The sequence below is a fragment of the Protobothrops mucrosquamatus genome, unplaced genomic scaffold (assembly GCF_001527695.2).
Source record: "Protobothrops mucrosquamatus isolate PMUCROS unplaced genomic scaffold, P.Mucros_1.0 scaffold1161, whole genome shotgun sequence".
In the NCBI taxonomy this organism is placed as follows: Eukaryota; Metazoa; Chordata; class Lepidosauria; order Squamata; family Viperidae; genus Protobothrops; species Protobothrops mucrosquamatus.
Window position 1 is genome coordinate 761903 of NW_015387376.1, and position 22983 is coordinate 784885.

The following is a 22983-nucleotide window of genomic DNA, read 5'->3' on the forward strand; positions in this document are numbered from 1 at the left end:
CCAACAAAACAAGGCAGGTTCGCCCAAATGCACAGACCCTAAGCCTAAGATTGAAGCCAGCTTTTAAGAGCTTTCCGCAACCCTCGGAGAAAAGGTGCTTCTCCTTATCTCTGGGCAGATGCTCCTCCCGAGGGTGGAGGCCCTGACCGAGAAGGCAGGATCCCCCAGTTCTGCAAAGGGACAATATTTAATAAAGGGGGACCTGGAGTGCCCCCACTCTGCCAGAACACATTAGAGGGGCAGAAACAATTAGAGATAAGTGGTCTTTGAGATACAGTATCCAGGCCCTGTGCCCTACGTGGCTTTGTAGGTAATAACCAGCTCCGTGGATTGAATTCGGAAGTAGATTGGCAGGCAGTGACGTTTGTGTAGCCATGGTGGGGCATGACAATGCTGAGAGGCACCTGTAACTGCTCGTGTTGTTGCATTTTGAGCCATGTGTGGCTTCTGGGTGGTCTTCAACGGCAGTGTGATGTATAGCACATTGCAAGATGTGGTACTAGGGCATGAGTAAGTGGTTGAAGGGCCTTCCCTTCCTTCCTTCTTCCCTCCCTCCCTCCCTCCCTCCCTCCCGCCCTCCTTTCTTCCTTCTTTCTTTCTTCCCTCCCTCATTGTCTCCCTCCCTCTCTTCCTTCCTTCTTCCCTTTCTCCCTCATTTCTTCCTTCTTTCATTCTTTCCTACCTCATTGTCTCCCTCCCTCCCTCCCTCCTTCCTTCCTTCCTTCCTTCCTTCCTTCCTTCCTTCCTTCCTTTTTTTCTTTCTTTTTTTCTTTCTTTCTTTTTTTCTTTTTTTCTTTCTTTCTTTCTTTCCTTCTTCCCTTCTTCCCTCCCTCCCTCCCTCCCTCCCTCCCTTCCTTCCTTCCTCCCTTCCTGATAAAGCAAGCAGAAACTCTTTAAAGGTTACCCCTTCTTCTTCCACCCAGAGCTGCAAACTTTTTGTCATTATTATGGCAAAATACAGGTGTGATTTAAAACAAAACTTGCCTGGGCAGCAGAAATGAAATACATCATTAGAACAAAGAGGATGCAAATCGAATTAATCTTGATTTGACACGAGCATTAGCATTTACATCAGTAACTGCAAAAGCAAAGCCAAAACTGGAAAGGAAAGCAGTTCGCAATAAGAGGAGAAGACACGGGTGCCGTTGTCTCCTGCGTGTAAATTAGAAAGCACAGCGACATGCATATTGTCCCTTGGTGGCTGAATTAGCCTGACGACAGCCAAATGTTGACAGATTTCTACTCTGGCATAGGGGATTGTGGAAATTAATTTATTTCCTCACGCTGCTTGCACGATTAGTGTTCAAGCCATGTAAAGTAGCATACAAGAGCAGGGATAAGCCATCAAAGACTATATTAAACCTGAGAAAACAAGACAGGAAGTATCTCTCCTTCTCAAATGTCTGTGGAAATTCTCAGCCATCCAGGATGTGGTTGTTCCCAAAGGTGCTTTTTCAAAAGGCAACTGGACTTTGTTTTTCCTTGAAGACGTTTCACCTCTCATCCAAGAAGCTTCTTCAGTTCTGACTGAATGGCGGAGGATGGAAGGATTTACATTCCTTACAGTCATCTGATTAGGCTTCTTGGAGATTTATCTGTGCCTTCAAGGTCACCTGAAACCTACAGTCTGCAATTTTGTTCTCAAAATCTTTTCATACTCCTGCAGCATTTGAAGTGGCCTCCACAACTCTCAGAGAGAGCGCGAACGACCAGGTGACTGCAAGGAATATAAATCCTTCCATTCTCCACCATTCAGTCAGAACTGGAGAAGCTTCTTGGAAGCGAAGCAAAACTCTTCTAGCGAAACAAGAAAGTCCAGTAGCCTTTTGGGACAACCATGACCTGGATGACCGACAATCTCCCTAGACATTTATAGGGTGTCTTGGGAATGCATCAGTAGCCTAGCAAGAGATCAAAAGAGAGGTTCTCGGCTGACGTGATCATACGGGCGTGTGATTTTTTCCTCTCAGGTATAATTATGGAAATGATTCACACATTGTACCCTGCTTAAAAAGGAAGATAATTTGAGATAGCAGAGAGGATTTTCACTTGCCCAAACAATAATGGTAATTCATCCGGCAGTAAGAAATTGTTATGACACATTTTCTATTACTAATCTGTTTACAGAGTCTGGGTTAAATGATTACGTTCTATTAAAATATATACAGATGGAAGGGAACACTGTTCCGTATTTATTACCTGCTTAAAGCAAAGTAAATTTAGCCAAGACCGGGCCTTTCATGGAAGGCCCTGTAAAGTGTGATTTAAAGAGCATCCATTCAAATAAGGAGACAAAAGCCATTTTCTTTAGGAAGGCACCCGTGTGAATCCAAGTAAAACAATAAAGGTGTTAAACAGGATTTGCAGCCAGGTTTGGGCTGAAATACCTGGAATGCCTGGAACTTGTAGATGTGGCATCTATATCAGATTACCAGTTAAATTTTATTGGAAAAAAATGTTTATTATATGTTTAATTAGCATCGGTAAATCTCGGTTGGGACAGCAATAGCCTTTAAAAATGGTACAGACCTTTTAAAGAAACAGCCAATTATTTCCCTGGAGATAGAAAACCATCCATTCAAGGTTTTTTTCCTCTCTCTCTCCTACTGTGCTGCCACAGATAAGCTGGGATGACAAATTCCAGAATTCCCAGACAAAACAGATGGGGANCCTGGCCTAGGGAGGATTTTTAAACTGGGTTTTTTAGAAATTTTAATTATCACAACATAAAAATTTTGGTTTTAATTTGGTTTTATTCGGTGGGGTGTGTGGGTCTTTCTTTGTTTTAATAATGTTGTGAGCCGCCCTGAGTCCTTCGGGAGAAGGGCGGGATATAAATTGAAATAATAAATAAAATAAATAAATAAATTATTCCTTCTTCTGTCTCTCTTCCGAGCTGAGCTGACTCAAGGATGGAGAGCTGCTTCTTGCATTTGAGTTCTGAACCTTTTAAAATTTCATTTCTAACGAAAGATCAACACTCAGAATCACAGAGTTGGAAGGGACCTTGGAGGTCTTCTAGTCCAACCCCCTGCTCAAGCAAGAAACCCTATAGCATTTCAGACCAAGTGGCTGTCCAATTTCTTCTTAAAAACCTCCAGTGTTGGAGCACCCACAACTTCTGGAGGCAAGCCGTTCCATTGATTAATTTTTCTAACTGTTGTAACTTGGTAGAATTCACTTTGCTAACGAACAATGCCAATCGAGTATCAGTTGTTTATGTAACCTGGTATTAGGCTATATATTTTTATTTTATTTTAGTTTTTTTTTAAAATCCTTCCTTCTGTGGAGGGCAGGTAGAGTTAAGCATTTTCCATTTTGCTCCGCAGAGCCGTGCTCCAGTCCATAGGGAAGCTGACTCTGAGCAAAAGATGTGTCAGCTCATTCTAAAATCTATTAACATAAGAGTCTTTAATTTGATTTGTAAAATACTGTAACAAACTCCCATCTAAATGTTGCCTTAAGGGATACAATCAGGATTGCTGGAGATTAAATTAACCTAACTGATATTTGTCCTGTACTGCAGGTTGCCCAAGGGGGAAAATTCTGCTATATTAAGTTCAGTGTCCATTCCGGGGCAACAATACACCTTGGATCTAAACAACCAAAATGTTAGCTGTATGTTCCATAATTGTGTGTGTGTGTGTGTGTGTGTGTGTGTGTGTGTGTGTGTGTGTTTGTACATATACACAGAGAGAAAGAATTATTTTGCTTTCTGCTTTTGAACTGTACCATTGATACGTTGGCTTATTAGAAAAATCCTTATAAGGCTTACTGGTATATATTTATTTAAAAACTTTTGTTTTATGCATAAAATGGGAATCAAGAGGCTATTCATCCACACTGACGGTGCTTGTTTGTTTGTTCAATGCAATTATTATTATTATTATTATTATTATTATTATTATTATTATTATTATTATTATTATTATTTATTAAATTTATATCCCGCCCTTCTCCTTGCGGACTCAGGGCGCAAGGGGTTTGTATGTGGCAAAATATTATGGAGATTCTAAAAGTTGAGGGATGAAGGAGGGAGGGAAGGAAGGAAGGAAATATATTTGATCAATATTGCAGTATATCTACAATTAACCACAAATATTACCCTGAAAATTATCCATCTTAATAAGAGTAGGATCAATTAACCAGCCTCTGCACCACCTTCTAGTCAAATAAAGAATCTTTAAGGGTTGGTTTATTTTTTGGGAAGCCTTCAAACTTGGACAGTGCTGAAGACTTGATTCCAGACTTATGGTTCAGAACCAGTAGACCACAAACCTACACAATCTCAGAAGATTGCTACAAATTTTCAGCAGCACCCTTGTGCAACATCCTGAAGTCTGGCACAAGACCATTGAGACCTCATAAGACTTCGGTTAAAGTTCCATGAGATTTCAATCTATTTTTAAACACTGTCGCTTTCATTTAATTTTTAGGATTGGGGGGTTCAGGGTGTCCACCCTCTACAGTGCCCTGTGGCTCACCACAGCCATAGCTAATCTGGATTCCCAACTGCTCTTGAGGGCAGTTGAGCCACTCCTGAACAATGTCTAGAAGACTACAAGAAAAGAACAAGTTGAAATGTGTATCTTCAGTTGGTAATCCGAGCCATGACAGGAAGGAAAAGAGAGATTTTAAGTTTATTGTGGAGGACAAAAAAAAATGCCGCAGGAATTCAGGGTAGATTGCTCAGAGCCATGAGGTTCTTGGCCCCACAAATGAGTTTTCTGACCCATAATAGGCTCAAGCTTGATTTAATAGGTCGCGTTTCACTGCCTTTATGGACATCCTTACGTCTTCTTTGCAGAGTAATTATCTTTACACACATCGGATGTGGCAACATAATTGACTCTTTCTTTTGCACAGTTATAGGTTAATGAGCCAAACTGGTGGAGAAGTATTTTTGGGGTGGGGTGTTTTTTTTGTTTGTTTGTTTTTGCTTTCTTTTTCTTCTTTTTTTTTTTTCTTCCAGAAAACTAAAATAAAATGGTTATCACTTGTAGCTTTGGGTTTTTTTCAGGCAGAAGCTCGGAGGGGTGGGATCCTGGTCTTCTGTAAATGCGGGCGACTAATTAGTAACTTGCCCGTTTTTGCAGCGCTGGTTACTTCAGGGATCTGCAATAAACCACACTGCGGTGAACTCTCAAAGCACCTGAGTTTGGAAGATGGAACTCCATCTGTCCATGGATGGATGCCAGCACACCATAATTTTTCTGATCTCAGGCCAAGTAGCTGAGCACTCAGGACAAGCAGCACAGGTCAAAACTAGGTTGATGGTACAAAATTAGGGTGTTAAACTGTAAAATCCAAACATGCTGAAAAGGTTTCAGCTGGAAAACAAACAGAGAAGCTACATGGTCCTGTCTACAGAATGCCTGCCCTGCTTTCTCAGCTGAGAAACTGTCAATCTGCAAAAAGATGTTGAGTCTTAGGAAGAGTGCAGAGAAGAGCAACAAAGATGATTAGGGGGCTGGAGGCTAAAACATGAAGAACGGTTGTAAGAATTGGGTATGTCTAGTCTAATGAAAAGAAGGACTAGGGGCTGCCACAAAGAAGACAGGGTCCACTTATTGTCCAAAGCACCTGAAGGCAGAACAAAAAGCAACGGATGGAAACTAATCAAGGAGAGAAGCAACCTAGAACTAAGGAGAAACTTCCTGACAGTGAGAACAATTAACCAGTGGAACTTCTTGCCTCCAGAAGTTGTGGGTGCTCCATCACTGGAGGTTTTTAGGAGTCTGGACAGTCACTTGTCTGAAATGATATAGGGTCTCCTGCTTAATCAGGGGGTTGGACTAGAAGACCTCCAAGGTCTCTTCCAACTCTATTATTCTGTTATTATTATTCGGTTATTCTTCTACTTATTGTTCATGCTCAGGACTATTATTTATTTTTGCATTGATGTTGTAACATTTCTAACTGCTTTTACTGGTATATTATAATTTTAAGAAATCTCGGTGTTCTCTTAATGTCCCTACTTTGTTTAGGATCAAAGACCAGAAAAGTAATAAGGGTGCTTTGGACAGCTCCAGGATCCAGGGAAAAAAAATGCAGTGACTTTAAGGAGTTGCGCGCTAGTGTTTAAGCTCTTTTGGGGAGATTTGCAGAGATCTCTAATTTCTAATTGGAGAATCCACTGAGATATTAGCTTAAGAACCAAATATGGATTGCTATTTTAATCCGTATTGGACCAGGATTTTAATATTACCATGATACAAAGGACTACTTTTGCAATTAAGTTTCAGGATTTTTCTACATTCCGATGTAGAAATCCCACACTGTTTTGAAGAGCCATTTCTATTAAACATTATTTTAAGCTGACTTACTATAAGGAATATGCTTAGCATAAAATTTATTAGTGACATGCCCTTTAATCTAGCCTGTCTAATTGATGCTAATTTGGCTAGATTGCGTTAAATTATACCCTTTAATATAGCTACGCATGGGTCAAGAAATCCATTCCAACAGCTTAGATAATTTTTTCATGTAGCATATATATATATACAGTCCCCCCCCGCCCCAGTCCAAGTGCTCTCATTTCCAAGACATTCATCTTTCATCTTTCATCTTACCTATCTTTGAAACAAAGACAAAGGTTAGGGAATTAATGTTTTCAGTCTTAAATAAAGTGGAATCATTAAGAGTGACCCTGACTCCAGGGTGCAATCTACATTTATCACATTGGAAGATGTGATGAAAGGGAAAAATTACGCCCCATCTCATTCTCTCTCAACTTTATCTTAACTTCTGGCCCCTTAGAATTAGTTTGGTTCAAATGGTTAGCCTGGAAAATAATTGATTTGGTTGCAATGGGGTGTAAAAAAAAACATTTCAGTACAGGCAACAATTTAAAAAGTCACCTCTGATGACCATCATTTTGCAAGAGATGATTTAAGATGAAGTTGGCTGGTTGGTTGGATTTTACTATCTGGCTTGGGTCTTGTTTTAATTTTTAAATTGAAAATAACACAGGGTTGGCATTAAACTAGTTCCTAAAACATTTTTACCATACTCTTTTTTTCTAAATATGTTTGTGACTTAGAGTGATGTTAACTTCTGGTCGTTCCTGGATTCTGTTTCATGACCATCTACCCCATAACTGCATCTTTATTGAGCATGTGGGGTCTGCCAAATCAACCAGCCAAAGATCATGCTATCCTGTGTCCCTAATCTCATATAAAATCCTCAGTTGACATGATTAAGGTAAACCTGAGAATGAAACATTCCTAGCTTTGTGAAAACAGTGCAAATCAAATAAACTCTAAGAGAATAACAGAGTTGGAAGGGACCTTGGAGGTCTTCTAGTCCAACCCCCTGCTCAACAGGAGACCCTATACCATTTCAGACAGAGGGCTATGCAGTCTCTTTTTAAAGGCCTCCAGTGATGGAGCACCCACAACTTCTGGAGGCAGGTAGTTCCACTGATCGATCATTCTAACTGCCAGGAAATTTCTCCTTACTGTAGTTCCAGGTTGCTTCTTTTCTTGATTAGTTTCCATCCGTTGCTTCTTGTCCTGCCTTCAGGTGCTTTGGAGAATTAATTTGACACCCCCCCTTCTTTGTGGCAGCCCCTCAAAAAACTCTATCATGTAGCAACCTGGAATCAGGATGAAAAGAAGCTTTCCTTACATTTCAAAAAAGGGAAAGGGGTAAAATAGATGTCGCAAGGAAAATACTTCAATATTGTGGCAATTAAGAACGACAGTGTTTGGCAATGATAACTTGTCCTTTTGACTATGCTGATAAAGTGTGTTTGCTCATGAAGTGTTTGTCCTCTCCACTTGGAGAAGGAGATAGAGCCCCACATGGCAGACTCTCTAAATCTTCGCCTGGAGGAATGTTTGCCTCTTGACAATAGAGAAGGCAGCTGAGAGGGAGGGAGGGAGGGACTCAGAATCTGCCAACAGTGAGTATCTATTCCAACGCAGGCATACTTGGAATAAAATAAATGCAAAATGGTGTGGAAATGAGAGCCAATTGAAAAGCATTCCAGGAACACCTTGACACACCAGTACAAAGAGAGAGAGAGAGACAGAGAGACAGAGAGAGAGAGAGAGAGAGAGGGAGGGAGGGAGGGAGGGAGAGGGAGAGGGAGAGAGAGAAATAGAGAGAAGGAATGAGAGTGAGAAAGAGAAAGAGAGAAGCAAAGAGAGAAAAAGAGTGAGAAAGAAACAAAGAAAGAAAAAGAGAGAGAAGGAGAGACAGACAGACAGAAAAAAGTGAGGGAGAAATAGAATGAGAGTGAGAAAGAGAGGAGTGAGAGAGAAGGAAAGAGAGAGATAGAAAGAGGAAAAAAGTGAGGGAGAAATAGAGAGAAGGAATGAGGGTGACAAAAGCGAAAGAGAGGGAAAGAGAGGGAAGCAAAGAGAACAAGAGTGAGAGAGAAACAAAGAAAGAGAAGGAGAAGGAGAGAAAGACAGAAAGAAAGAAAAAATGAGGGAGAAATAAGAAAGAATGAGAGTGAGAAAAAGTGAGAGAAGTAATGAGAGTGAGAAAGAAAGAGCAAGGGAGAAAGAGAGAGAAGGAAAGAGAAAAAAGTGAGCATGAGGGAGAAAGAGAGCGAGAGAAGAAAGAGAGAGAAAGAAAGAAAGAAAGAAAGAAAGAAAGAAAGAAAGAAAGAAAGAAAGAAAGAAAGAAAGAAAGAAAGAAAGAAACTAACTAGTAGACTGGTCACATTATCCAAACCAACTTTGCTGAGCAACCTTCATCCATCAGACAAAAATATCTAAGCTCTTGTAAGTGCTGTAAGTAGGATCAAGAAGTTCATTATTGATTTCAGTTTGTTTCTCTTTTCAAGTTCACAGTGCTAAAATCTATTCAGGGCACTTTCTTTTTTATTACCACACATCACACAAACCATTCAAGCTGGGCTTACTCTCTGCCACCCACCCAAGCTGTGCTTGACAAAGGGCTCTCCCAAGACTCCAATTGGGTGTCTCCCCTCCCCCCCCGGGTCTCAACAGTCCTGCTTCTGTTTGTTCTTCATTGCAAGCTGATTCCTCCCAGACATGAAACGGTGATTTATAAATGTTGGATAAAAAAGGAAGGAAGGAAGGAAGGAAGGAAGGAAGGAAGGAAGGAAGGAAGGAAGGAAGGAAGGAAGGAAGGAAGGAAGGAAGGAAGGAAGGAAGGAAGGAAGGATCAGGCTGTGATGTAAACCTGAACTGTACCTTGCAGGAAGGACCGCATCAGATCAAACTACATAAAATTTAAAAAAAATATATCAGTAGCATGGATGTTAATTCAAGAAGATAACCCAGAGTTTAGCATTTGACTCCATCGCTCTGAGAATCCTAAATGGAAGCTGTTGGGTTACAGTACATAATAGGGCTCGACATTATAGAAAGATACGCTGTAGGAGGCCTCTTGCACAACGTGTTCTCAAGGAAAGGCTCATTGGAAGCTAACCATGATGCAAAGGGAATCCAGCTTGGTACCCGTGTCCCAAAGGCAAAAAGAAATCCCATCTCTGGATTGAGGGCACAGGTGGACTTCAATGACATCCCTACATACAATTCCTCGGGAGTGCCACCTTCTCCAGCTGGATGGAAGCCAAATATCCTCGGCTCGCCAAGTGCATGTGGCCTCCAGTCTTCTTTACTCCACAACCCTGTGCACCCTTTCCAGGAAATAAATCATTATTATTATTTTTTGCAACCTGGAGGAGTTAACTAATAAGCAAAAACAGGTAGTGGGTTTGTAGAACAGAGACACAGAGCCAACGTCCCCTTTATACTTCATGACACAGAAGTACCGGCATAAAAATAATAGTGAATGATTGTGTCTAATTAGCAGCTGTTTCTCCAAACCCTGCTATCTTTCTTTTCTTTTCTTTTCTTTTTTCAGCACCCCCTCCTCCCCCCACCCCCACCCCAAGCCTTTGGTGAATTAACCCACGCATGTGAGCACACAGGCACACACAGAGAGGAATCTATTTGTAATTTCCAGGAGGCTCCAAAATGAAAGTCCGCTCGGTGGAGCTATCAGAAGGGCAGTAAAGAGAGAGCTGGCGACCCCCAGGGGGAGGGCCTTCTCTGTGGGTGCCCCCACCCTCTGGAACGAACTACCCCCCGAGATCCGGATGATTCCGGATCTCCTTACTTTCCGCCGCGCCCTCAAGACATGGCTTTTCCAGCAAGCGGGCCTGGCCTAGGGAGGATTTTAAATCGGGTTTTTAAATCAGGTTTTAAGAACAATTTTAATTGCACAACTTTAAATATTGGTTTAATTTGGTTTTATCCGGTGGGGGGTTGTATATATGTCTATGTTTTTAAATATGTTGTGAGCCGCCCTGAGTCCCGTTGGGAGAAGGGCGGGATATAAATCAAAATAAAGATAAAGATAAAGATAAAGATTGCCCCCTTTCCTCTCTGGATGCCTTTGGCTTTCGATTAGGACCCTCTTTCTCTGTAATGCTTGGCTGGTGATATTTGGGAAACTCGTCCAGACCGGTCACGTTTCTCATCACATCTGAGAGTTGCTGTGCCTTGCATAGCAATTAGGCGTTTCTTTGTTTCATCTCCCAGCTGTTTGCTGAAGCTTCCTGCAGCAGATTCAAAGACTACCGGGCGGCGATTGCTGCAGTGCCCGCTGGCGAAAGGGGGCAGGTGGGGGGGGTGTCCCTCTCCCAGGCCGAAACAATTCGGTGATTACCTAGGAAAATAGAGCAGGCAAAAATGCTTGTTTTCAGCTACAGCTGAAATGGGGACTTCAGATACACCCTTTTTTTTTCATCTTTGCCTCCTTGAGCAAAATAAACGGGTTGGTTCCTACCATGCAAGGTCCATGAGGTGGATCAGAGTCGATGTTTGGGGAGATGTTTTGTTTGGTGTTCTTATTTTACAAAGGCAGCAAACATAGCCAACACATCTCTCTCCTTCAACAGCTAGAAACCCTCTGGGGTGGGGTGGGCTGAGAGGGCTGGCACCCAGCTGGCTTTTGTGTCTAAGGCGGGACCAGAACTCACCGTCCCCTGGTGATTGGCCTAAAATAACCCGGCAGCTTTCATGTCTAAGGTGGGACTAGAACTCCCAGTCTCCTGGTGATGGGCCCAAAGTCATCCAGTCTATCTTTCATCCCTAAGGCAGGCCTAGAACTTACCATCTCCTGGTGATTGGCCCAAAGTCATTCAGCTGGCTTTTGTGCCTAAGGTGGCACTAGAATTCACAATCTCCCATTTTCTAGCCTGGTGATTTAACCAATAGACCAAACGGGCTTTTTCACATGTTGGATAGATCTCCATAGAGACATATAAATCCTGAAAGAAACAAATCCATGGGCAAACAGGATGCATCAAAGAAAGCAATTCTCTTCCTTTTTTATTGACCCCCCTCTGTACATGCAGAAAATGGAAGAGAAGTGTTTAACTCTTTAAATATGAGGGAGTCGAGATACATCTCTCTTTAAATTAACATTAAAGCATCAGTGTATAATAGATTGTCCATCATTGCCAATTTTTGAGGTGCAGAGTTCAGGGCTCCAGAGGAAGATAAATCTAATAAGATTCAAAAGGCATACTAAAGGATACTTAATTCATTTCCTTCTTCCATCTTCTGAAAAAGCACTGGCTCCATGAGCAGGTTTGAGTCAGTACAGATATCCACATGTGAATGAGGGCGTGTTCACCTTCCATCAAAAGTGTCTGCATAAAAATGGACAGGATCTAAGATCTAAGAAAAATGTCCAGCAAACCAGGGCTTAGATCTAAGAATGAGAAAATGAAGCATCAAACATGGCTTTTCCCTTAACCTTTATCACAAAAATATCATCCCTTTTGCCTGTTGGTTGACCTTCAATTCATCGGTTGGGTGGACCCAATTTTTGAAATGATGGGACTTAGTGCTTTGCTGGAATTGCTTGCTGTTACAAGGTTTGTACATGCCAAGTTCATCTACTAGTGGTCTCTCATGACAGACAATCAAGAATCTGACCCCTTCTTGTAGCTCAGATAATGGTTTAGCTTCTGCCGAGAGATCTCACCTTTTTTCCTCACTAATTAGATTCCATTTTTCCTAGCAACCATCTCCTGGCACCTGTTGCTAGTGTTTCTTCTTTCCAGCATTCCATACCCTTGGACCACTCCTGACCCCTTCCTCCATCACTCTGTATCTTGCCATTCACCATCTAACAAATCTCAGATTAGCAGAGGAACTGATTACGAACAGCAATATGGAGGTTACCTTGAAATAGTTATGGTGTCCTGAAGGCATATGCCTTTTATATATGTATATGGAGATACTGCAAAATGGCTCCTTGCTGATCGGCCAAGTGCATCTTCTAAGAACCATGTCTGAGATTGAAGGTACTTGGGACATCTTCATGCGCGCAGATACAGCTTCTTGCTAGAAACATTTTGAGTAATGGTTGCTTTGATCTTGTGGATTGCTAAAGAAAGGATCTTGCTTAAATTGACAGTAATGAAATGTAAGCAGGTTCTCTGGGGTAACGAATGTGCTTCTCCATTTCTTTATAAGATAGATAGATATTAGTCAATGATCTTATGAGAAATAGGTTATTCCTGGTTATTTCACGAACTACCTGAGAGAGGAAGTAACTGACCCAAAGTCATCCAATCGTCTTTCGTGCCTAAGGTGGGACTAAAATACACAGACTCCTGGTGATTGGGCCAAAATCACCCAAACAGAACTAGAACTCACTGTCTCCTGGTGATTGGTTAAACTCCTAGTGATTGGCCCAAACTCATCCAATTGGCTTTCGTGCCTAAGGTGGGCCTAGAACTCACTATCTCCCACTTTCTAGCCTGGTGCCTTAACTGCTGGACCAAACTGGCTCTTTTGTGACCCTATCTGCATGGTCCATTGACAGCTGGAGTTGAAACAGGTTCCCATGCTATGGCTGTCCTAAGAAATTATGCTTGGTTCATATCAGCCAGCAAAGACAGCTATCTATTCACAATTTCCCTCCAGGATTTTTTGCTTCCTTATATAACCATGCTTCTTGTTGATTCTTGATGGGGTCCAATGGCAAGTCAACTTCCAGAAAAGGATGAGTCGTAAGGGAAAGAAAATTAATGGGAGCCATCTTCTACTGATCTCCCTGACAATAACGGATGTTTATGGTCAGCATTTAGAGGAAGTGTTAGTTGGCTTGTTCAAAGAAATTCAGTCTTCAACTTTCTGCCTTGGGAAGCCAAAAATACCTAAGCAGGAAATAAGAAAGGAAGTTAAACTATGAATGATAATTTTAGTGACTGTCTCGTAGAATGGATTAGTGTGCGGTGAAACACCTCTGGGGGCACCAGGCAGACTCTTGTAGGATAAAAAGCTGGCAGTGTTGACACATGAGAAAGGTCATCAGTGAAGCAGTGTCAGGTGTTAGCCCTGTCTTAAAAAAAAATATCTGAATTAATTGGGGCAAAAGGAGAAAGGAGAAAATGTTTCCTCCATGGGTTCAGAGGTAAGCAGACTTAAATGCCTTCTTCAAAAGCTAAGATGATCATATTCTATATTCTGGACAACCCAACAATTGGAAAGGTTTTAATAAGCTTTTCCAAGCTTAGATTTGTCACAATTGTGTGGGAGCACAGGCAGGAGGGAGGAAGGAGGAGGAGGAGGAGGAGGAGGAGGAGGAGGAGAAGGAGAAGGAGAAGGAGGAGAAGGAGAAGGAGAAGAAGAAGAAGAAGAAGAAGAAGAAGAAGAAGAAGAAGAAGAAGAAGAAGAAGAAGAAGAAGAAGAAGAAGAAGAAGAAGAAGAAGAAGAAGAAGAAGTAGTAGTAGTGTACCTATTTGTTAAAGAATGTAGTGATCACCCAAAAAAAATTCACCTTAGAAACTAATGTGATTTTCTCCATTTCTTCCATGTCCATCTCTGCTCCAGGGTGGGATGTTCACATGTCTCAGAAAAATGGTTAACAGAGCAATAAAATATTGCCTCCTCTATAAGATGTCACAAGAGGAGGTAATCTCTCTTGACTTAGATGTAAGGCTTTGCATGGATCAACTTTCCATTTGTTGGCCGTTGTTTTAAGAAAGAACCAAGTAGTCATTTTGGAAGGATCCTGAATATTTAGTGTTTATAATACTATTATATTGGATTTTTTGACCTATAAGATTGACATTACGTGATGGACAACTCAAAAAAAGGAAGGATATTTTATCTGTCTTTGTAAATCCAAGCTGAATAAACAGCTATCAATTTTTAATAGTCAAATAATAGTCTTTCTAATGTGGGTGGGGTATATATTTTAATAACAAATTACTAAAAGACCTAGATTTTATTGCCATGAATTTTAAAGCAAAACTAGATTCCCTCTATTGACCTGCTATATGCATTTCTGCAAGAGGCAAAGGAATCCCCCTGTAAAAGCTATCAAGAAACATTTCACAACAGGCAAATTAATTGGTTTTTTTTACTGTATTTGAATGAAGTGATTGTCAAATAAAGCATACCATGACAGTTAATAGTGTCATTTAGAGGCACAGAATTATTGGCTTGTTATTGGATGAAAACAAAAGCAAACACTTTGCATTAAGAAGTTTTAATGTGTTTAAAATCCTCATTAGGGATTTATGAACGCACTTGCTCAGCAGAATGTCTCATTAATAAGAAACTGAACAGTTTGCTGCTTCTGTGGTGCAATTTCAGAGGATGGGTTGCTTTTGTTTCATTTTGCTTAATTTTTCTGTCCATGTCTGCGTGCTTATGAGTCTGTCTGTCTGTCTGTCTGTCTGTCTGTCTGTCTGTCTGTCTGGGTCTGTGCGTGTACCTGCTTTAATTTTCCATTTCACTGTCATTAAACCCTTCATTCGAACTTGGACTGCATGCTGTCAGAGTAGCCTTTCATTGATGTGATTTAAAAATCAGCTGGGGAGACCGTTATGTTAGAATCAGTGTTCATTCTCTTTGTTTTTTGGAGAGCAATTAAGAAGTCTGAGTAAACACAACACAAATCTAAGGGGTTTCAAATCTTGGAAGGTCAGAAACTCCACCAGTTAATAGATCTACCAGCATCTTTTGACAATGAAAGTTATAATGGATTAAGGAGACACAGTAAAATTCAGGATTTGCATTTTAGGTTATAGATTATAACATAAAGGACTTCATCGTATAGTTTTACCCCCAGGGCAATTAATCCATCCTATCACTATCAGTAGCAAGGGGCATTGTTGTAAACTGGTTTTCCCAGGCATATGGCTTCCATTGATAAAAGTCTAATTTGAAATGTTGGAAATTACATTTGTCCTTTCATGAAGATTCCATCAATTATCCTTTCTCCCCCAGAATCTTTTACCTAAATTTCTAAATTTCTTTGAAATATCAAAAAAGATCTACCAATCTTGGAAAACGTTTTAAGAAAAGCAGATGAACAAAATTCCCATCTGCCAAAATTGGACAAATTTAATAGATACACCTAGTCTGAGTCTAAACAAGAGTTTATCAGTGAAAAAGAAGAAGTAGGATCTTTAATGCCTCACCATAACTCTGGCTCAGAATCCATGTTTCAGAAACACATTTTTTAAAAGCAAATTGTCCAAAGCCACCAACTTCTATGGATGCTTGTGTTGGATTTATTCTCGCCCACAGCTTCACAAACCCTGAAGTACTTTGCAAACTGTGCTAAATTCTGCCCCAGTTTTTCCCAATTGTAGTAAATCCTTGGCAAAAAGAGATCCGAAGAAGATTCTTCGCCCAATTTATTTATTTTTAATAAATCTTTAAAGCTCCCACAGGTATGTCTTTAGCTATATTTGACACAGAGTTCAAATGTGGACGGATTTCAGACTTACGTTCCAGAGACAGTTTTTTTTCTTTCTTAAACAGAGCTCCGAGTAAGTTTTCTGGGTCACGTAAACTGCTTTGGGGTTACTGGCCCATCAACTGGAGCAAGTTAAAAGTTATTCAAGAGCCTGTTAATTCCTCTGTCCCTTCTCTGTAGCTTAAATTCTTCTGTATTACTCTTAAAAATGGTTTGTATGTTGGCCAACTGTCAGGAGTTACTTATGAGTAGTCTCCTTTATTGTTCTTTATTGTTCTTCACCTACAGACAGAAACTTGCCAGTCTAAAGCAACTATTTGCATAACTACATATATACTCTGGGATAAGCTGGGGAGGAACCATTTTAACCCTCTTTCTGCTGGCCAAATTTTCCAAGCCCTGCTGCCTCTTTTACCCTCTGGGTGCAGCCCCTCCCTCCTGGGAATCCAGACCACATTCCACCACACAAAGCAACTAACTGAACAATTCCATCAGCTCATCAATGCCATTTTCTCCCCATGAATTAACAGCAGTATGGATTCTTTAGGCATGGAGTTTTTCATTTGGGATTTGTTTGTTGATGTATACCTGAGCAAACATATAGATGGAGCTAATTAATTAATAACTAAGGAAGGCTGACCTTCCCTGGGAATACCGTGGAAAGTAGTGCTTTGTTGTTTTACCATTTTAAAAGGTAACATGTAACCTGTTGATATTACCTGTCTTTTACTGGTACCGTGACCAGAAAAATTCTTTTTTAGACTGACTACGTATGTCCTTCTCCCTCTTTTAGGTTAGCCTTCCCAATGATTCCAGCTGTGTGGAGGAGATATTACGGGTAAGTTGAATTCTTTTTTGTCAATTACATAACAGAATCTCCATAGAATGTTAAACAACCGAACCGTAATGATACGATCAAATCTCTGTTTATCTAGAAGACATATCAGGTGGTTTCAAACCGAGTATCCTGTTTTAGCTGGAATAAGAGTATGTACTGAACTCTGTGGAAGCATAGAAAAATAGAATCAATTCCATCCATTAGTAAAGCAAACTCATGCTTTAAGAGGTGAACTTTCAACAGCCAATATAGTAACATCCATAACAGAGAAATATCAAGAAGTTGGGTGAAACCAGGCATTTGCAGCACTGCCACACAAAAATGTTAAGAGTTACAACTCTTATGTTCCTCATTCAAAAGCCACTTCAGCTAAAATGAAGGCCCAGGAATTAAATAGAGTGTTCTGAAGAAGGTCCTTCTTGGTGGATCAGAAGTATATCATATTTGAAGTAGCTTTCCATCCTAGAATGTACCCATTCTATTATAATAAAATTGTATCAGTCAGGTTAATCGTAGCCATAGGTTCTTGCATATTCCTTCCTCAAGGCCATACAGTGTTTTCATATGAAATTTCTGCCAAGGACACATCTCTTTGGGTCACTAACTTGATGAATGTTCAGTGTTGCAAGTCTCTGTGGTTCCTTCAGGTTATCATCTGTTGGAGTTCACCATGTGCTGTTGGAGTTCACCATGTGTGGAACAGCAAGCAAACCTTCTCCTTTAGAGGTTGCCATGATGTCTTCACTGAAGACCCAACTAGGACCCAACACTTGTTTGAAGCAGGCTAATCCGGTCAATGATTGTCTGTTCACAAAAGTCACATCGCCACTTCTTCTTCATGTTGGTTGGGAAATTGGAGAGTTTCCTGTTGAAATAGATCCACGGGACGTCAGACTGGGGAAGGCTCTTTCCCCAATGGGAAGAAAACTCCAAATTTAGGATGGAGTGTGACAGCTGTAATATGTAAGACCTTACTAGATGCCGATTCCAAGAACAATGTTCTCCTAGTTAGGAATATCCATTCCATCCTTCAAGACAAATAGTTGGACAGGTGCAGTATTAATTAAAAGCTTCATACTCCCAAGCAAAACAGAGGCTGCTTATAATTAGAATAAAATGACGAGAATTAAATGAACAAAACTTTGTAATTTATTCTCTCTTCACCCCTCCTGATGACTAGCTTCAATCTAATGACCTTGGAGAATATGTAAATTGATCAGCAGGTGAAAATGCCCTTGACTGAGAAAATGATATGCAATATTACCTTTCCCGTACAATTTGAAAGGCGCTAATCGACTTAATATGTACTAGCCCTAGGTTGAGATGCCTTGTTCACAAAGCAAAATTAGCCTGCTAATAGACTTGTCCCTGTGTCCCTCACCCTCCCAGAAAGCCCCTTAATTGTTTCTTTTCATCTGGGTGCAGATGCATCCCGTGTCCACAAAAAGTTTCAAAATACGCATGTGCCACTTTTGCTGGGAAGGGTTTAGGGAGGGGGGGAGAAAGGACACAATCTGAATTTCAAATGGTTTTTCAGACGTGATTGCACAAATAGCAAGGCTGGCCGGCATAGTCAATCATAAAGAGTCTGTCAAATATGGGAACACCTTGGGAAGGATATGATGTCAAATACCAGTAACTTAGCAACCTAGCCCTTTTGCTGTCTGAAGAATGAGGCACAATGAGCTTTTCAACAGGGAGTACATCAATCGACTGTGATCTTAGCAGTGGCCAGAGTAGAACTGGAGATCTTTGCAATGCTGGTTTGTGTTGCATGTACCCAACAGCCTCTGGATGTTCCATGCGGCTGATCCCACTTCAGTTAGAAGAACTGTAGAGACTCACGGTCAGGAGGAGATTTGGGTTCATACTTTCTTCTTCCATGGCTTGTAAAAGCTCCACGTTGCCTAAAGAAGAAGATCTGTGGGATAGGTGTTATAATTAGCCCTAGCTAACTAGAGCAGGATGCGAAAGAAGCCAAATCTCCAGGCTGGGAAAATGAGTTCCTGCAAGGCCTTAAGCAAACAGTTGGGTCACCCTTTTGCCAATTCAGAACTTTTCTGTTGGTTACTCTGGCTGTTTATGGTATATGCAATAGTTTATGTCAACATCACAGTTCAAAGATGTCAATTCTTCCTACCTGAGCAGGGGGTTGGACTAGAAGACCTCCAAGGTCCCTTCCAACTCGGTTATTCTGTTAGTCATAGATACAGTTTCCAGGATTGGCCCAATGTCCCTGCTAGCTTTCGTTCTATTGTTTTATTTTGCTGGATATCTTCCTCGGTTAATGTATCCAGGAGCAGGAAATCAAATGTGCCGAGTTCCTTACATAGTTGTCAAACTCCTAGAGACCTAATTCCTTTTCATCCAGACACTTTGCCACGGGAATTCATTTGTGGTCAGAGAGTCTCTGATTAAACCTAGACTGTCTGCTTTCTCCTCCCACTGACGATGGGTTTGTCCTATTTTTTTTTTAACTGAAGCTCTATATATCCTTCGTATTATAGTTTTCCAAGCTAAACCACAAAAGAGGGCGGCAACTCACATTTCTAGTCATTTGAACTCATTGATAGTTGGTTGACAATACCTTGGCAATGGAAGTAGAAATTAACTGCTCTTTGTAGCTGTTCTGCCAAAATCAACTTTGGGATAAGACTTACTCCAAGAAGTCTAGACCAAAGCGCACAGGACATTTTCAAGGAGTGAAATCTGGAAAGATAGAGGCTAGGTGAAGAAAATTTGTGCAGTCATTCCAGGACAAAGAACAGATGTCTAAAGTAGAAAAGGGGGTCAGTCCGTTCTCCAAAGCACCTAAAAGCAGGACGAGAAGCAACGGATGGAAACTAATCAAGGAGAGAAGAAATTTCCTGACAGTGAGAACAATCAACCAGTGGAATGGCTTGTCTCCAGAAGTTGTAGGTGCTCCAACACTGGAGATTTTTAAGAAGAGACTGGATTGAAATGTTATAGGGGTCTCCTGCTTGAGCAGAGGGTTAGACTAGAAGATCTCCAAGGTCCCTTCCAACTCTGTTATTCTGTTAAAGTTCAGTGAATTGGTGACAGTAGCAGTCCATATTCAGGAATGTTCACAACAGGATTTGAAACCTCAGCCCCCAAAATTAGGGATCTGTCAAGTCTTTATTTTTTTAATATAATGTTTTAGGATTATTATTTTTTTAGTTCTTTGCCAGTGTTCGTTTTAAGAATAAGTCTACTTTTTTCCCACTGCTTCAAATTCTTGCGCTGCACTCCCTCGAAAATCTGTTGGCAAACCTCAGAGTCAAAACAACCATTCATTTGAATAGTATAAGGCTAGACTTAGTGTAAATAATATTTATGACAATTAAGCTGAACCAGCAGGTGTATGTAGAAGAAACAGACTATAGGGAGAAACAGTTTCATTTTAAAAAAAAAATTTTGTTTTTGTTTTAAAGTGAACTTGGAAAAGATAGATGAATTTTATTCATGCAACACTGCTTTTCGGGCTGCTTATTTCCAAGAACAACAAATAGGGACATATCCAACCACAGGAAAACATAAGGAAAGAGGTTTCAACCAAAAATAATATTTCACTTTTTGAGAAGAGAAATCCAAGAGGAAACAGTTTTCATCTCCGATTAGAAAGCAGTTCCAAACCTTTAGACCAGATTTCTACGATTCCCTACCCGACACTGTTTCTATCAATGTTACTGTTTTTATTTTATTTTTTTATTACAAATCAAATGATAAAATAAATCATCGCGTAAAATCAGGAGACGTACTCAGAAGAGTAAAAAATCAGTTCCTCCTGAGGAAGTTAGCCTGAACCGACCTCAAAGCTTGATGGAACCTTTTTCCATTTTCCCAACCAGATACCCCAATAAGCAGATCCATTTTCAATCAGCCTTTCCCTCCTCCCCCCCCCCAAATCCCCCATAATTCCAAACTCATGTCAGAATGAACTGGAGACCCAGAACCGAAATTGAACAAATGCATCCATTCCAAGATCCCAGTTATTCCAAAAAGGTTGGTGCCAGTCTTGAACGTAGATGCCCCACATTTTAAGTGGGTGTGCTTGAAGGATTCGCGATGTGTCCCTCCAGAATAAAAAGTGTCCCAGCAAGTGAGAAATACAGTATATCCTCCAAAGAAACCCCGAGAGCTGCCTTGTGCCTACTTAAAGACAGCCAGGACCCAACTAATCTGAAAAATAATCAAGAATATATATATATTTATATTTCAAAATTAAGGGTCTTAAGAACTTATTAGCCCTAATGGGATACTATATTTTGCAGCTTGTGCTTTCGGAAAACAAGGTGTGTCACTTAAGCTGACTGGTGTGAAAGATTTCTAGCAAGTGGTATCCATTTTTGAGAATTTACACCAATACCTTTGATAATTGTGTTTTCCCACCTCCTTGGCACTGAAGGTATTCCCCTACACTCATCATCGAAAAGTAGAGAGGTGATTTTGAAGCCCCAGCACAGTCTTCGGTCTGTCTATAGTGTGTAAACACACAATCTCTTTTCCTATAAAGTACTGCATTTCCCATTCCCACATAATACAATGAGGGACATAATTTGGTTCAATGGTTTTCTAACATTCTACTTTTAGAAGAGACAAAAATGTTGAGAAGGAATCAAAGCTCTAAATTCCATCTAGAGTTCGGTCCACTGGTTGTATCCCAGTAGAAAGGTGACAGGGTAGCAGTATTCCAGTATTTGAGGCGCTGCCACAAAGAAGAGGGCATCAAGCTATTATCCAAAGCACCAGAAGGCAGGACAAGAAGCAACGGATGGAAACTAATCAAGGAGAGAAGCAACCTAGAACTAAGGAGAAATTTCCTGAGAACAATTAACCAGTGGAACAACTTGCCTCCAGAAGTTGTGGGTGCTCCAACACTGGAGGTTTTTAAGAAGAGACTGGATTGAAATGATATAGGGTCTCCTACTTGAGTAGGTGGATTGGACTATAAGACCTCCAAGGTCCCTTCCAGCTCTATTCTGGTTGAAATAAGTCCATCCATAAAGGTGTTTTTGTATTTTTGTAGATTAGGGTGGGGAATTCTGAGAGTTGAAGTCCATATGTCTTAAAATTGCCAAGGTTGGGAAACTCTGCTGTAGTGTATGTATATTAACCCATAGAGTGTGGCTGTAGTGTTATTTATCCTTTTATTACTTTTTATTTCCCCCTTCTGCTGGTTGCACATTATTTTCTCTGTTGTTTTGCAAATATACTGAGCTCTTTTGTACCAGAGACAAATTCCTTGTGCGTCTAAACATCACATTTGGCCAAATCTATTCTATTCTATTCTTATCTATTCTATTCTATTCTATTTCACCATAGGGTAAGATATGGAACTAAATCAATCATCCTTGAATGATTGATTTTGAAAAATCAATTTTTCAAAAATCTGCTTCCAACCTTCTTGCATTTCACCGTAGAAGCTTGCAAACCTAAAGCCACTTTTTAACCAAGATGATTCTCTACCATTCATTTAAGACTTTAAGACCCATTTAAGACTTTAAGACCCTTTTAAAAGATTACCTCTTTGGAAGATCAACATGGCTGCTGCCCTTTTTGCAGAACGCATGATGATTTATCAATTCATTTATTAGGAGATACATCTCTTATCTTTCTGCTTATTGTGGATACGCACCAAAAGCAAATTATAAAAATAGTTCCATATCACGGAGAAGATGGAGGTGGAATTGATAAGGCAACTGCCTCTCACGGAACGGAGAATAAGCTTTGTGGCAAGCAATTTGGGGAAATTTAGCCTGATCTAATGGCTTCCTCAGCCATAACACAGTCCAGTGCATCCATTTAATGATCTTGTTATAATTTATAGTGTCCCATTTTAATGAAAAGGAGTCACGGATTAGGTGAAATCAGTTAGAATGCAACGAGAAAATGGAGAATTCAGTTTTGAATCCTCCCGTATGCTAAATTGCCTGCTAATCTGAGGGGGACTGAGTTTATTTTTATTTTATTTTATTTTTAGGACTTTGGCTGAATTTTTGGAAAGAGGCAGTTTGTAGGTTTGGAGGCTTAGTGCATAAAGTAGAACTAAATGGTTTCCGGAATAATTCCAAAAACAGGCAGTTTCAGGCAGTTTTCATTCTCTCCTTTAGTGAAGCCAAAGACATTTTTTTTTTCAGAGTTTAAGAGGTAAACTCTTCTGGAATAAAATATACTCTGGGTAACTTTACCCCAATGCTTCTTTTAGTTGAGAGTTTCTGGGCATGGACAATTCATTTTGATATCCTGACATAACAGATCTTGCTGGATTGATCCTTGTAATCTGTTTTAAGGCAACAAGTGCATCCATCCATCAGTACTAAAGGTCTTAGAATGGACCTCTTTTTTTTCAAGTGAGCCACTGGATAACTTGCAATCTCTCATCCAGTCTACCTCCCCAAATTGCTCTGATCATGGAAAAGAGATTCTTC

At 40.4% G+C, this 22983-nt stretch overlaps 1 protein-coding gene across 1 annotated transcript in view; it reads left to right on the top strand.

The window, feature by feature from the left end:
* Positions 1-22983, top strand: part of AFF2 (AF4/FMR2 family member 2) — a 263663-nt gene that overhangs the window by 149030 nt on the left and 91650 nt on the right. Inside the window, exon 4 of the mRNA XM_015820688.1 lies at positions 16508-16552. Within this exon, the coding sequence (XP_015676174.1) occupies positions 16508-16552 (45 nt within the window). The remainder of the gene's footprint in view (positions 1-16507; positions 16553-22983) is intronic.